The sequence below is a fragment of the Bison bison genome, unplaced genomic scaffold (genome assembly GCF_000754665.1).
Source record: "Bison bison bison isolate TAMUID 2011002044 unplaced genomic scaffold, Bison_UMD1.0 scf7180017864304, whole genome shotgun sequence".
NCBI lineage: Eukaryota > Metazoa > Chordata > Mammalia > Artiodactyla > Bovidae > Bison > Bison bison.
Window position 1 is genome coordinate 3,118,251 of NW_011494876.1, and position 16,310 is coordinate 3,134,560.

The 16,310-nt window shown below is 41.1% G+C and overlaps 1 protein-coding gene across 2 annotated transcripts in view; it reads right to left on the reverse strand.

The window, feature by feature from the left end:
• Positions 1-11,035: 11,035 nt before the first annotated feature.
• The window catches only part of SYNPR (synaptoporin), a 309,053-nt gene continuing 303,778 nt past the window's right edge, over positions 11,036-16,310 (reverse strand). Inside the window, exon 5 of one of the 2 annotated variants that reach the window (XM_010851535.1) lies at positions 11,036-12,733. In XM_010851535.1, coding sequence (XP_010849837.1) covers positions 12,476-12,733 — 258 coding nt within the window. In that variant the 3' untranslated portion in view covers positions 11,036-12,475. The remainder of the gene's footprint in view (positions 12,734-16,310) is intronic. The other variant, XM_010851534.1, reaches the window with a different exon arrangement.

The window sequence follows — 16,310 nt, forward strand, 5'->3', positions numbered from 1 at the left end:
ATTCTTAAGAACTTACTCCTTCAACTAAATGTGTCATCAATTCTGTTAGTAAAGATGCTCCTTTCCTTTTCAATAGGAACTTGATGGGAATAATTTAGTTTACTGAGTTCTTCTTCAATTTTGTTGTCACAAACTCTGTTAAATAAACTACAGAGTTAGGCCCCGGGCACTGGGATAACAGATATTGATTTTTTTTCAAGGCCTAATCCAATTCTGTTATTCTATAGCTAGCTCTGTTCCTTTTTCTGCAGTAAAAGGAGACCAGCAACTTACTTTCTTTCCTGCTGAGACAGTGTGTTATGTAACCAGGCAATAGCAATCTAACTTTGAGATGGAAAAATCATTGCAGCCTTTGACACCCTCCTTTTTCTTGGTTGAATTTGCCAAGCTGGTACAAAAAAACTGAGAGACTTACTTCTATAGCCAGATCTTCTTTTGTTAGCCATAATTATAGACAAGAAACACAGGTGGTTCTGCTATTAATTTTACATTCCATCTCTGTACTCTATCATTTAATGAGTCTTTACTATGTTGTTGATATGGTGCAAGGTACATTTTTATTTATTTTAAAATTTAATCTATCTCACTTATTTCTTTAAAAAATGTTACTGCAGTATAGCTGCTCTACAATGTTGTGCTAGTTTTTGATGTACAGCAAAGTGAATTAGCTGTGTATACATATATCCCCTCTTTTTTTGGATTTCCTTCCCATTTAGTCACCACAGAGCACTGAGTAGAGTCTCCTGTGCTCTACAGTAGGTTCTCATTAGTTATCTACGGAGGTATGTTTTTATTTTATAAAATTATGGTAAAATGCACTAACATAAAATTCACCATGTTAATAATTTACAACGTACAGTTTAGTGGCACTAAGCGTATTTACATTCTTATGCAACCGGCACCACCATCCATCTCCAGAACTCTTTTCATCTTGCAACATGAAACTCTCCCCCTTGAGCAATAACTGCCCACTCCCCCTTTCCCTCACTGTAAGTATATACCACCTCTCATTTACCCATCCACCCACCAGTGGATGCTTGAGGGGCTTCTCCCTTTCGGCTGTTGTGAATAATGCTGCTTTGAATATGGTGTACAAATACATGCCTGAATCCTCGTTTTCAACTGTTTAGGGATTTATAACCAGGAGGGAAATTGCTGGGGCACATGGTAATCCCATGTTCAGTTCTTTGAGAAGCCACCAAACTCTTTCTGAGGAAATACCATACTGGTTTTCACAACAGCCGCACCATTTTACGTTTTTACCAACAGTGCACAAGCGTTTCTATTGTCCACATCATTGCCAATACTTTCTTTTCTCCTCCCTCCCCACATTTTTCTTTGATAGTAGTCATTTTAATGGAGTTTATCTCATTGTGGTTTCAGTTTGCATTTCCTTAAGTACGTGATGTTAAATGCCTTTTCATGTGTCTATTGGGCATTTGCATATTTTCTTAGAAGTATTTATTCTAGTTCTTTGCTTAATTTTAAGTCGGGTGGTTGTTGTCTTTCTCTCTCTCTCTCTTTTTGCATTGTAGGAAAGCTGTGTGTATACTCATATCTTCATAATAATATGGAATAGAAGTGTCATTAACTTACCTTTATAACTAAGCACCGTGCAATACACACAGAAAAATTAACTTGCAATTCATTCCCCAAATATTTACTGAGCCCTAAAGGTTTGTCTAGTCAAGGCTATGTTTTTTCCTGTGGTCATGTATGGATGTGAGAGTTGGACTGTGAAGAAGGCTGAGCACCGAAGAATTGATGCTTTTGAACTGTGGTGTTGGAGAAGACTCTTGAGAGTCCCTTGGACTGCAAGGAGATCCAACCAGTCCATTCTGAAGGAGATCAGCCCTGGGATTTCTTTGGAAGGAATGATGCTAAAGCTGAAACTCCAGTACTTTGGCTGCCTCATGCGAAGAGTTGACTCATTGGAAAAGACTGATGCTGGGAGGGATTGGGGGCAGGAGGAGAAGGGGACGACAGAAGATGAGATGGCTGGATGGCATCACCAACTCGATGGATGTGAGTCTGAGTGAACTCCAGGAGTTGGTGATGGACAGGGAGGCCTGGCGTGCTGCGATTCATGGGGTCGCAAAGAGTCGGACATGACTGAGCGACTGATCTGATCTGTTAGTCTGACACTATTAAAAGTAATGAAGACACAAGAGTGAAAAAACATAACAAAGAGCCCTGCCCTCCTAACAGCACACATTCTAGTAGGGAAACACACAATAAATAAGATAAAAATGTCAAATACAGAATACATGATGTTTAGAGAGCTTCCTTTAACTCTTTTTCAAAGCCGATCTGCTGGCAACAAATTCTCTTAGTAGGCAAGGGGAGGGCGCCTCAGAACTACCAGGTGAGGCACAAGCCCAGGGTTCCTACACTGTCTCAACCAGCACCACGGCAGGTAAGAGGAGTTATTACAGCCTGTGGAGGATCAAGGTCCTGGCCTACTCCTCAGCGTCCTCTGACATCCCCTGATGCAGTGGTTGGGGACCCTCATTACAGCCTGGAGAGGGAGGGAGTCTAAGGTCATCACTTGATCTTTGTTGCTGTGGGTGTGAGTGGGGCATAGTTGTAATGGTGCCTGGCTGCAGAATAATAGTTATCTTCTAAATGTTTTCTGTCGGGCTAGGCTGTCTTTTCCCTGTCCCTTTGTGTATAGAGAGGGTAAGCTTTAGTTGGGGCTCTTATTATCTGTGCCCTTGGTGTTTTGGGTGGGTGGCACCTAGCGTGGGATATATGAGGGAAAAAGAAACCCTAGGGAATTCGGTGGCTTGTGGTTTGTGTCCTGAAGTCCCTCACAGTCTCTGTTCTGTCCATTTATTAGACTTGTTTGTTTTATGTATAATGTCCAGGGTTTTCAGTTGTGCTAAGCAGGAGGATTCGGGAAGATATGTCTACTCTATCCTTCCAGAAATGGAAGTCCCTGAGTAATTTTAGAAACATTAGCTGATTTTAATACTTGCAGTCTAATTATGAACAGGCTCAGAGTGGTTAAGTAACTCGCTGAAGGATCCTGTTCTCGGACTTGAAACCTACAGTTTACACACTCTCCCCGTGCTTCCCAGCTTATAGTGGCACCCACACTGATGGAATTCCGTGCATTCTGGTCAGTATCCCTGCTGTTTCCACATACTGTGTAGACGGTTCCTCATTTATCTTGCCCGTTTAATAACTTTTATATCTATATTTTGTTAACTTTTTTTTTTTGTATGTCCGTGCTGTTGCAATCTCATAATGGTCTGCGTTGAGATGGTCCTATCTTTCTAATGGGACCTTGCCACTAAACCTTCATGCTGACAGCCAGCACACACTCCCGCAGATGGGGAGAGATTCAAGCGTCCTGAAAGTACTATTAGTACATAGCAGAATTTGACCCTCATATGCTATATATTTTACATGATATCTTTTTGGTTTGTTTTCAATCAAATGGTTCTTTTGGATTTGTTATCCAGAAGCCAGCAGGCACTGGGGCCCCTAGACTGCTGACAGTACAAGGGGCTCCCTTGTCAGACTCTTTTCTTCTCTTTGGCTGGTCACTGTTGGCAAAACCACATGAAAAAAAAAAAAAAAAAGTGTGGCTTTGCTATGGGCCTGGCTGGTGAAGCTGCCAGCAGATGGCTTAAAGCATTTAAGTGCTTGTCCTGATGTAGTGGAAATTGAATTTCAGAATAAGAATGCTGGACATTTTATTGGTCTGGGCTTTAATTATCTTACAATGTAATGGGAGAAAAAGCGAGAGCCTTTCATTTTCCACTGACGACTGTCATTTTGCAGACCTTTCTGATGTGTGCTTAAGGTTGGGGAGGGGGGATTGGTTCTGGTGGCACTGGAGCAGTCTGTGGCCCCCACATGAATAAAACATGCCAGGTAATTGCTGTGATGTGGCTGACACACACATGTAAAATCAATGCTTATTATCCTGTCAATTAACACAGATTTTAATTAAACAAGATTTTAAGCTCTGTGATTGTTGGAAATCCCTCACTGATGAAGAGGGTCTCTAATCTCTTTGGTTAATCCTCGGGTTCTTAATTTAGGATTTTAATGCCCACAGGGGGAAGAAATCAGGCGAGAAGGCTCAGCTCCAGAAAATATGTTTCAAGAGGTTTGACAGAAAGACTGAAGGATTGTTCACCCTGAAGATGAAATGCTTGCTTGCATTTTCCTGAGATGGTAGCTTATGTGAGGAAAAGGCTGGCTTTTGAAGTCATCTCAAAGTGTTTAATGATATACATTCAAACTTTTAACTTATTTTGGAATAAGTATCACATTTTCAGGCTTTAAACTAAACATATCAAGGCATATAGTGAAATTTTCCTTGCTATTTCTGTGCCACATTTACCCTGTGTTTTTTTTCTTCCTTTCCCTTATAGCCATCTCCATCTGAATTAGTTAGAATGTCTGAATTTTGGTTTGTTTGTTTCAGAAAAATTGCATGCGTGGTTCTCATAGAGAATTGAGACTGTCTCACATCCTTCAGAGGGCCAGCTACAGAATAAACGAGGACATAAATCCTGAACTATAAAACCAGGGACCCAGGGAGACATGACAGACTGATGTTTCCCCCTTTCTGTCCCTACTGTGGATCTTTTGGAGGCTGTGTGCTGCCTGATTTCTAACAAGCCACTTTCTGTGTTTCTGAGAGTGGGAGAAGTCATAGAATTGCTCAGCTCAATAAATAGGAGTGTTTTGAGCCTTTGCTAATGTCCTGATGGGGATCTAGACTGTCCTCTCCTGTTTCCTTTATTTTTTTCCCCCACTTAAAAAAAATGGAAGTACAGTTGATTTACAATATTGTGTCAATTTCTGCTGTACAGCAAAGTGACTCAGTTATCCATATAGATACACACACATTCTTTTTAAGTATTCTTTTTCATCAGTTTATCCCAGGATATTAGTTCTCTGTGCTATATAGTAGGACCTTGGTGTTTATCCATTTTATCTATAATAGCTTACTTATCTATTCCTGTCTTCCCCCAGGGAACTAGAGGGCTTGGCCTTCATTCAGACCTTTATTTTTCTTAGCTTATGTCTCCAGCACGTGACTTTTCAAAGTCAGTGAAAGTTTTTTTCTAGCCTGGTGTCAGAGTTTGAGACTAATCTGCACTGAAGAAGTAAAACAGAATATGATATAAATCTCTACTGCTGCTTCTGTGCTGAAGAGAATGTGATTTAACCTGGAGAGACTTGGGTTCCCAGAATCCCAGCAAGATCTATTTTCTTTTAGCACTTTTGTTTTATTCTATTTTAGATTACATTCTCACTGTAGTGTGTATATGGGTTTAAATATATGGTTCTGATAAAACTTCCCTTTAAAAACTTGAAACAGCTGGCAATATGTCTTCCTAGTGGCATGTTTGAAATTGTACAGATACAAAGAAGCATAACCAAGTTGTAAACAGTAATAGCCAGTCTTGAGCCCAGCAGAGATATTAATACACTGAAGAATCTATTTGGAGGGTTCTAATTTCCGTAACAAAATCTATCTCCTCCTGGCTCTGACTTTGGGAAGTGGGGCATCAGCAAGTTGCCTTGAACTCCTAACACCTGTCATGATGATAAATTGTTACATGGCACCTCTGCTTGAGAAAATCCCACTACCAATTTTAAGTTGCTAGGCCGTTTGTAGGATTCACAGAGCACAGAGTAGACCTAAAAATAATACCCAATAAAAATGAGCTGAAACCCCAGTTAACTTCCACCTGAGTGTCACCAATACCACTGGTCAGCAAGAATTCTTATCTCTTCATATTCTCTGAGATTACTTCTTTTCAAATATATAATTTAGGACAAGTGTTACTTTTCGAAAGGAACACATTTGGGGACAATTTCTTTATAGTTGCATGAATTAAAAGAGATTCTTGTTTCCAAGTAGCATGTTTGAAATTGGATACATACAAATAAAGATAACCAAGTTGTAAACAGAGATAGCCAATGTTGAGCCCAGAAGATATTAATACACTGAAGAATCTATCTGGAGGGTTCTAATCTCCCTAACAAAATATGCTTCGATGGGCCTTTTGTGGTCACCTATAGTTTTCATATATTGATAAATGTCTCACCCTTCCAGGAATCCTCTATTCCATCCCTCATTTTCATCTCCTCCGTGGTTTATCAATACCTGCAATTTGCTTACTTGTTACTTAATGGGGGGCAAGAGCTGCAGAGGGACAGGATGATGCAATGGATAGTCCTTCACATGTGGGCTTCAGGCCTTTCCCGGCTTGTGATCTGGGGGTGCTACAAACAGGGTATCATGAGTCAATGCAGGTCAAGGGTTTCAGGGAGCCCTTTCTGGGGCTCACTGTGAGCTATCTGCGAACATGCTGGGCATTTTTCAAAGGAGAGTTAAGATTCTTTTTCATCCCTGGCAAGTCGATATGTTTTATCATCTGTAAGTTTACATATTTTATGAACAATCTTTAACATAAGAGTCTGTATAACATATCACATATTTGTTCAACCAGTATTTATTGAGTGCCTAGTATATTCCAGCCACTGTTCCAGGTGTTGAAGACACAGGTGGGCACAATCTGGTAAACAAAGTTTCAGCCCTTAATGAAGTTTATATTCAAGCGGGAGAGATTTAAAGTACAAGTAAACAAATGAATACATAATGTAATTTCAGGTCTCTGTGTAATCCTTCCCACTGGGCTGTAAGTACATTGAGGTGCACTGTATTTATTCAGTTGTTTCTCCAGTCGTCCGCTGGACTGAAAGAACCTTTGGTACCTCAAGAGTCCAACTGTAAATGATGCATTTTAATTTCCTCGGGCACTTTAGCAGGGAATGTGATAAACATTGTCTACCTGACTGGGAGTGCTGTCAAAGTTGGTCTCTCTATACATGAGCACTGACAAGCCCTTGTTCACCCCATATTAATGCTATAGGTTGGGTCATTTTCTCACAGTTAAGGCTATTGATTGGAACAACTATCAGTTTTAATCATTATTATCAGCTTCTGAGCACTCTGACTAGGCAGAGCTGCTATGAAATTTGCTTACATTATATCATTTTACTCTATACTGGTGGCACAGTGTGGTAGGTAGAATGCTACTCTCCTCACTACCCCCAAGATGCCCAAATTCTAATCCCTGGAACCTATGGATATGTTAGCTTTTGTGGCAAAGGGAACTGAGGCTGCTGATGGAAATACATTTGCTAATCAGTTGACCTTAAAGTCAGGAGATTATCCTGGATTACCCAGGTTGGTCCATTGCAATCACAAACTTCCTTAAAAGTGAAAGAGAGGGGTGCCAAGAGGAGGTCAGAGTGATGCAACATGCAAAGAACTTGACCTGCTGCTACTGGCTGTGAAGATGGAGAAAGAGGAGCATCAGCAATGGCTTCTAAGAGGTGGAAGAGACAGGAAATGAGTTCTCTCCTGGAGCCTCCAGCAGGGAACAGAATCCTATCAACCTTTTGATTTTAGCTCAAGGAGACCTCTATTGGGTTTCTCTATCCTTCAAAATAATATGATAATAAATTTGTGTTTTATATGCTACTAAGTTGTGGTAACTTGTTTCAGCCTTCAGAGAAAACAAATAGAGATAGATATCCTTATCTCCGGCTGTAGGGATCACAGTCTGAGGTTCAGGGATGTTGGGGCACTTTCCCAGGATCACACAGCCTGGTTTCAGTGATAGAACCAAGAAAGGAATTCAGGTCTATCTGACTACAAACCGATGCTTACACTTGCTGCTGGAGTTTACACAATCAAATAACATTGATAAAACTAATGGCAACATCTATCAGTGCCTAAGAAGCGACCCAGGTCTTAGCTCCTAAGACACAGATATGAACCTCAGGTCTCATTTGAGACAGCTGTGCTTGAAAACACTTTCCTAGTGAGTGTGTGGCTCTATGCTGCCAAGTTCTGTGGAAACATATGTCATTACTCACTGTGAAATTTTCATAGAAGGTTTAAGAGCTCAGAGAGTGCAAAATTAACAACCGACTTGTAAAAAATAAAAGAGCAGCAACACTCAGGACAACATGTAAGCTAAGGAATGTATCACGTTCTAGAAGGACTATGACAGTGGAAATCAATCAGAAGAGACCTGAAAGTCTGAAGAGACCAGGGGAGAAAACATCCAGGAGAAATGTCAGTTCACAGGCAAGAAGGGAAAATACTCGAAATAAGGAGAACTACTGAGTTTGTATTTTTGTTTTTGTCTCATTCACCAAAACAAGCAATGTTACATGAAATTGTTCCTAGTAAGCAGGGAGATGACTTGAGTTCGTATGAGCCAGTGAGTCTAGTTCACAGCATAAGCCAATTAGACTCTTAAGCCCCAAGAGGTGAGGTAATGAAAATATGAATAAAATAGAGGCTCAAAGGCAAATCCTTTTTCAGCCACCAGGAAACATATCTGACTCATTACAACCTCCATCAAGAGTTTTGTTTGATAAACCAGGGGGCCTGGCCCTTTAAGGAAAATACTCCACTTGACTTAAAATATTTTCCACAGCAACACAGGACTTTCAGGAAGTCTTTTATTTTCATCTTGGCCTTTTAATGTCCAAAGTCCATGGTGTCTTTGGTGGCTCAGATGGTAAAGAATCTACCTGCAATGTGGGACACCCAGGTTCAATCCCTGGGTTGGGAAGATTCCCTGGAGAAGCAACTGGCAACCCACTCCAGTTTTTTTTTGACTGGAGAATCCCATAGACAGAGGAGCCTGGTGGGCTAGAGTCCGTGGGGGTCACAAAGAGTCAGACATGACTGAGCGGTGCAACTAACAGCACAGCAGTCCACGATTCATGGAGGTTCAGGGGGTCAGGAGGAACCAGGGTTATTCTTAGAAGTACCTGCTGCCAATGGGCTCTGAAGAGGATTCAACTAAGCCTGAAAAGCCAGCAAAGCCTTAGACCCCAAGTCAAGCATGTTAAAAAATAATTCTTCATTCAACTAGACTATTCACAGTTTTTCATGACTTAATTAACTTATTCAGTGAATTCAGTTGATTTTATTCATATTGGTAAATGATTCTGCCAAAAGGTACCTTTATATCTATAAGAGACCCAGCATCTCTATGGAGAGTCAAATGAAGCACATGCCTTCAGGCTGTGGCTTCAGATAAGTCCTCAGGCTTTGGAGAAGGTACAAAAGAAAAGGATAGGTAAGTAGACAGCAGGTGGCGGGATCTCAGAGCCCAGCCTTTTTATTTGGATGCGTTACCTCCTCTCAAGGAAATGAAAGCTCAAGAATGTGCAGTCACATCTTGAAATACAGCAGGTGAGCAGATGCCAAATGAGCTCTACTAGAGACCTGAGGTCTCCTACCACACTGATTATTCTCCTTTTAAAAGGCCAGATCTAACTGCTCTTTTCTTAAAGCCAGAAGGAATAAAATCAGCTTAATGAAATCCCCGTTGGATTACAGCAGCACTTTACTGTAAATCTGCAGTGGACTCTGGAAGCATGTCTCTACCTGGACCAGGCCAGGCAGTGCTTTTCATTGATCAGTGCCCCAATGTGTTTTGGGACTGTTGAGGTTGGTAAAACAACATGAACAACAAAGGCTGGTTCTGAGGATTTCTCCGCTTTGGAGAATTCATGGAAGGGTAAGAATCAGAGGTCACTCTGTCCCTCTGGACAGAGCTGAAGAAAGCAGTCCAATCGAGCTTCTCTTTCAGGAAATCAGAGGTGGATGTGGGGAGAACTCATGCCATTCTCCTAGCCCACTGCCTAATGGGTGCTGCTGCTGCTAAGTCGCTTCAGTCGTGTCCGACTCTGTGCGACCCCATGGACTGTAGCCCACCAGGCTCCTCCGTCCATGGGATTTTCCAGGCAAGAGTACTGGAGCTGGGTGCCATTGCCTTCTCCGAATGGGTGCTAGGTCAAGGCTATTTCCTATCTGCAGGATGTCCTCTGCTCTATCCTACAGCAACCAAGACTGGGATTGACATATATACACTCCTGGGTAAAAAATAGGTTCTAATATACACACATATACACTACTTTGTAAAAAATAGGTTCTAATAAGAACCTACTGTATAGCATAGGGAACTCTACTCAATGCTCTGTACTAACAAAGAGGGGATATGTGTATACATATAACTGATTCACTTTGCTGTACAGCAGGAGCGAACACAATAGCAGGTCAAGAATACCCCTGCAGTGCAGGAACACAGGAGATGCAGGTTGGATCCCTGGGTCGGGAAGATCCCCTGGAGGAGGAAATGGCTACCCACTTCAGTATTCTTGCCTGAGAAATCCCATGAACAGAGGAGCCTGGCAGACTACAGTCTAAAGGATTGCAAAGAGTCGGACACGACTGAGCACAGAGACTAAATAAATTGTAAAGCAACTAAACTCGAATTTAAAAAAAAAACAAACCAACAACTCATTGTGTCCTTCCTCTGCTTAAATACTTCAGTGCTTCCCCTTAGCTTCTTTAGGATAAAGACAGAATTCTTGATCATGGCCCCCAAGCGGGATTTCCCGCTGCCTTCTACCCATCAGCAGCTACACCCCTCTCCAAGCCCCCCTTACACGTCTCGCTCTACAAATCCATCCTGCCTCCAGCCATCTGAGAGTTCTGTAAGGCTACTCTCTGCCTGGGATACTCTTCCTCGCACCTTGTCCTCATGAAACTTTACTGTCTTGAGGCAGTTTCAAGCTTGTTCACTTTCCCCTAAGCAGCTCAAGTGCCTCTGATAAGCATTCTTGTGGAATCCTGAGCCTTTCTTTCTCACACACAGTGTAGATGGTGTGTGCGTATTTTACTCTATGTGTGATCACACACTCTCTGTGTGATTATTTTACTCTATTTACATCCCAAACAGAATGCAAGCTTCCTGAATTGGTGCACGCATCTGTATTTCTATCTTATCCCCAATGCTTTGTATAGAAGAGGGTACACAGGAGGTCCTAGAATGATGGAATCAATGAATGAATGGCCCTGAGCTCACAAAATAAGGACAGGGTGAGAGACTGGACAGACTGTGCATTTACCCTTTGTTCTCTTATTGTTCAGCAGGTTCTACTGCTGTAATTCTCCATTTTCCAGCCAGTATTGTATGCAATAACTTTATTAAGGTCAAAGAGATATCACATACAGATTTACCCAACAGGGTCCAGAAACAGTTTACAGATATCATCTAGGTTCTTTTGGACTAAACAGTTTACAGATATCATCTAGGCTCTTTTGGACTAAAATGTTTCCAACATCACAGATCACACAATGAGTTTATACATCGATAACGACTTTCATCTGGAGATACAGATGCTCAGCTTGCCTTCACTGTGGGGCCTTGGTGTTTCCATTGAGTTAAAACAAAGAGGCAAAGGTTGATAATGCATACATCCTGCAGAATATTTAATGAGATGACAGACTGCTTCGTGGAAGTCATTTTTAATTTATGGGTAACATACAAATCAGACTGTAAGTTGAGCTGAGACTTCAGAATTCTTAGTAATTGGATCTAGGACTTAATTAACTTTAAAAATAAGTAGGATTTAAACATTTAGCTCATGTTCTAGGTTCTCCAGAATATCCTTGATAAACGAATATGTCAGCACAATATCTTGACTGTGGTGTCTGACACCCACATCTCCATCATTCTAAAGAAACAACACTCCACCAACACTCACAGCTAGTGGGCCCATTGTTCATGGCCCATAGGATAAAAGCCACAAAACACCATAGAAAGTTACAAGAATGTAAATATTTAGCTAACTAAATAGAATAAATATCAGGCAGTCACCATCTACAACACTGAATATCTGCTAATCAGAGAGGAAAAAAACTCCAAACCTTACTCACAATGAATTCAGGGTTAGATAAACCCAGAGAGACAAACCTGCAAATATACAATGTAGTGAATATATTTCTTTAAACGTCCATTTAACAAATTCGTGATGCAAACTGGAAAATTTTCATACAGTTCAAATGTTCATTTTGTAAGAAAATGCTTTCATGCACTAAATCATATGAGCATTGATTCATCAAATTAAAAAAAATACAGAGTAATTGTCTGAAACCAATACTTAGAGACTTCACAATCCTACAGGGCCTGCAACTAAAAAATAATAATACATGCACATTGTGATACTCCAAATTGTCTTAGAGAAATCATTAAAACATCTTTCACATCAAAAAGCATAAGAAAATTCAATGCTATTTAATTTACTTTATGCATATTACATACTAGAGACTTTAAGCTACAAAATGGTTCCACTATCTCAACACGCATACAAAACAACCATAAAAGTATGTGTATATAACAAGGTACTCTCCAATTAGCTATCTGTAATGAATAATATATCTTCTCATGTCATCTTTAAGTACCATTTATCACGACCCAGGCCTTTCTGCTTTAATGAGGACGACAGATCTCTGATTTACATTCAACACTCTCCACATTAATAATTGATTGAAACTCTTAAAAAATTCTCCTGCCACTGACATAGAATGGGGAGAAACAATCTTCGGAAGAATGCCAAAACTACCCTGTTACATCTGATTGGTAAAAGAAGCAGGGGCAGCAGACTGTTGGCCAAATTCATCTGAGGATGGCCCCAAACTCGCCTGCTGGTTGTACCCACTGCTCGACCCATAGCTGTCTTGGTTGTACCCGCCTCGGTTGTAGCTACTGGAGTGCTTCTCCATGGGGTCTGAAAGATATCTCTGGCTCGAGGAATGCCAGCCGGTCTCCTTGAAAACAAACCAGATGTTTCCAGCCCAGAGGATAAAGTTCAAGAATCCAAAGACCTGAAGGAGGATCAAAGCAAGTGAGTGGATAGACTGGAGAGAAAGCTCAGAAAAATCTCAATTTCAGAAAAATCCCTCAAATGCAAAAGGTCACTTTTCACCTCCATGCAGAGGCTTCTTCCAGTTTCTGGTGTTGAAGTCACTGTTTCATTTAGAATATATGACCTTTCATGAAAGCTTACTATGTGTTAGGCAGACAGAGGATGAGATGGTTGGATGGCATCACTGACTCTGTGGACATGAATGTGAGCAAACTTTATGAGATAGTGAAGGACAGTGAAGCCTGGCATGCTGCAGTCCGTGGGGTCACAAAGAGTTGGACACAACTTAGTAAGGGAACAACAACAGAAGGGCTTTATGTGTATCTATTCATTTAGTCATGGAAGGTGCTATTACACTCATATTAAAGATGTGAAAACAGGTGCAGCAAAGATAAGGAGCTTTTTTATGGCCACGTGACTGGTTAGTAGCAGACCTGGGATAAGACCTGTTCTACCTGACTCCACAGTCTGCTGCTGCTGCTAAGTCGCTTCAGTCATGTCCGACTCTGTGAGACCCCATAGATGACAGCCCACCAGGCTCCCCCGTCCCTGGGATTCTCCAGGCAAGAACACTGGAGTGGGTTGCCATTTCCTTCTCCAATGCATGAAAGTGAGAAGTGAAAGTGAAGTCGCTCAGTTGTGTCCGACTCTTAGAGACCCCATGGACTGCAGCCCACCAGGCTCCTCCATCCATGGGATTTTCCAGAGTCTGAGCCTCTACCTAATCTGCCATTATTTCCCCAAATGATGTAAAAAGGTGTAAAATATCTTTAGGGGATGTGGGGTTATTTTCATTTTAATGATGGACCATTAACTTATAAGGTAACCTTTACTTTAATGCTAGAGATACTATTTTTGCATTTATTGAAATGACAGAAATAAAATGAGTCAACTTAAAAAGTATGGAGGAAGCAATGGTGTAGGTGGTACACAGACAAGCACATGCATGGCAGTGTACACAGAAGTTGTGCTTCTTTGAATAGTTGTATATTCTGTGCCTCTCCCAGTCAGAAGTGAATGCCCAAATAATACTCTGAAGTCCAGGTTTCAGAGAAGTATGAAATGTTTTCTCAATAACTGAATGTGAGACTTGCCTATGGAAACTCCTCTCACTCTCCAGAAGCATGTCCCTGGTGAGCCAGAGGACTGGGTGTCACTTCCCTGGGTCCTAAGTGTTTTATGGAAACTGAGCTGTTTGCTACCGTAAGAGGCCCAAAGAGAACAGTTGTTTTGCAGCCTCTTCCAAAGTGGATCAGTTGACTGTGAATTAAGCCCAGCCAGTTTTAGCAGCCCCCTCTTAGAGACAGACAATGAGAGTATGTGACACAAAGCTGTGATGACATTAAAGTATATTAAGTAATCATTCCAGCAGGATGCTGACCAACCAGAATGAACTTGGGCAGCAGTCACAGCTCTGGAGTGGGCTTCCAGAAGTTCTTTGCTGTGTCAAAGTCATTTATCCCTTAACTGCTGGATGGTGGGACGCCACAGAGTGACCTGGGGATGGAAGTAGCGGGTTAGGGAGTCAAGATGAGGGAGCTTGGGAGCTTGGAACACCAGCTCCAAGCTTCATGATTTTAGCAGCAGGTGGATCAGGGCATATTATCTGAATCTCAGCCTTGGAGCCATCCCCTCTGTCTTTGGAATCTGAATGGCCTGGGCTCTGCAACTTTTTGCTTTATGAGTTCAGACAAGGCAGTTAGCCTCTGAACTTCAGCATTTATAAAATTCTATGAAATGAAGACAATTATTCCTTCCTTGGTGGATAGTTGTGAGGATCAAACAGGGCGTGTGTAAAGCAGCTAGACAGTGCTGGACACTGATCTGTAAATTATGCTTTGAATCACTTTCTAAAATATTTCCATGAATTGTATTCATTTGACTTTTCCTGAGACATAAACTGAAGCAGGCTTTTTGATAATGAGGCCATGTTCTTGAGGTGTCAAGATAAAAACTGAGCATCTAGGGGCTTCTCTGGCAGTACAGTAGTTAGGAACTCCCCATTTCCAGTGCTTCCACTACAGGGGGTTGTGGGTTCGATTCCTGGTCAGGGATCGAAGATCTCAAGTGCCATGTGGCATGGCCAAAAATGAAATAAAATAAACTGATGGCACTATTTTAAAAATATGATTGGAAAGCCAAATCTTAAAAAACAAAAGACACCGTTTCCTAAAAGATCTCACTGAAAATCAGTTTATCCAGACTTCCTTACCTTCCTCTCACCCTCCTCCCCTCCCTCCTTCCATCCCTCTCTCCATCCCTCTCCCCATCCCATCCTTTTTTCTTCCTTTAATGTTAACTGAGATTTATTTAACATTGTGTGCCATACTCTAGGCTCTTTGCTAAGGGAGATACAAAACATAAATAAGGTATTTATAGTATAATAGAAGCATGATCAAAATGGATTAGGTGATCACTGACACAACTCTAATTTACACACAGGACATTTTAACCATGTGTACAATAACTAGGGTATTTTCCCTTAAGGGGGAGATCTTAATTAAATTACACCTCTGAAAGTATAGATTAATATGAGTAGAAGAAACTATCATGGAATCTTTTCAGATATGAAGGGATGGTTCTACCCAGGACTATAATTTTATCTGTTTTCTATTCCTTGATCACTCCCTTTCCCCTGATGCTACTTCATGTCTAAAAAAGGGATGCCTGAAAAGAACCTAGAAATTAAGGGAATGCAGCTTTAAAGTAAGAATGTAAACAAGGCATGGCCATGGGCCTATTTAAGGAGTGGTGATGTCTTATTCTCACATCATAGAGGTAGACGCCTATCACTATTGTAATAGGTGTCTTACTCTACTATCATCACAGATGTATCACAGACTTCTTGGCTGGCACATTTTAGGGGCACATGGGCCCTTGAGTCTTCCCTTGCCATTTTGTTGCAACTGAAATCAGAGTCGGTATTTTTATTCTAGCCTAGATGTGGGACAACAGAAAGACAGGCTGAAAGAGACTACACAGCATGAGAAAGAATGAGAGAGGACATTTAGATGATCTGACAAGATGTATCAATATTGCATTGGTGGAGAAACAGAAGTAGAAATTATGGATGATTTGTCACTTTCTGTTACTTGCAACCCAATCATTACACCTCATATAGACACTGGTTCCGGAATTGGGCTACAAAGAACAGACTTTACCGATCAGGAGATTGTTTTGGTTTAGCCAGTTTAGGTGGTTTTCTGCCACGAGGAACTGGAGGACACTGACATGGATAACTTATGGATAACTCACAACGGCACCAGACCCACCCCTCCACACACGTGACACGATCTGCTTTCTATCCATTATTCTTTTGGTTTTTAAGACGTATGTCACATTGTTTCTCATTCAAAACTTGCAACGCCTTGTTGGAAGAGACATCAGAAGAGGGATTAAATGGACTATGGAGGATGTCATCATTTACTAAAAGAACTAACAAACATACTGAACGATTTCATCTTTGCTCTCTTAGATTCCAAGATCAGGGTTATAATAATTTTCATTAAGCACTGCCTGTAAACAAACTATAGAAG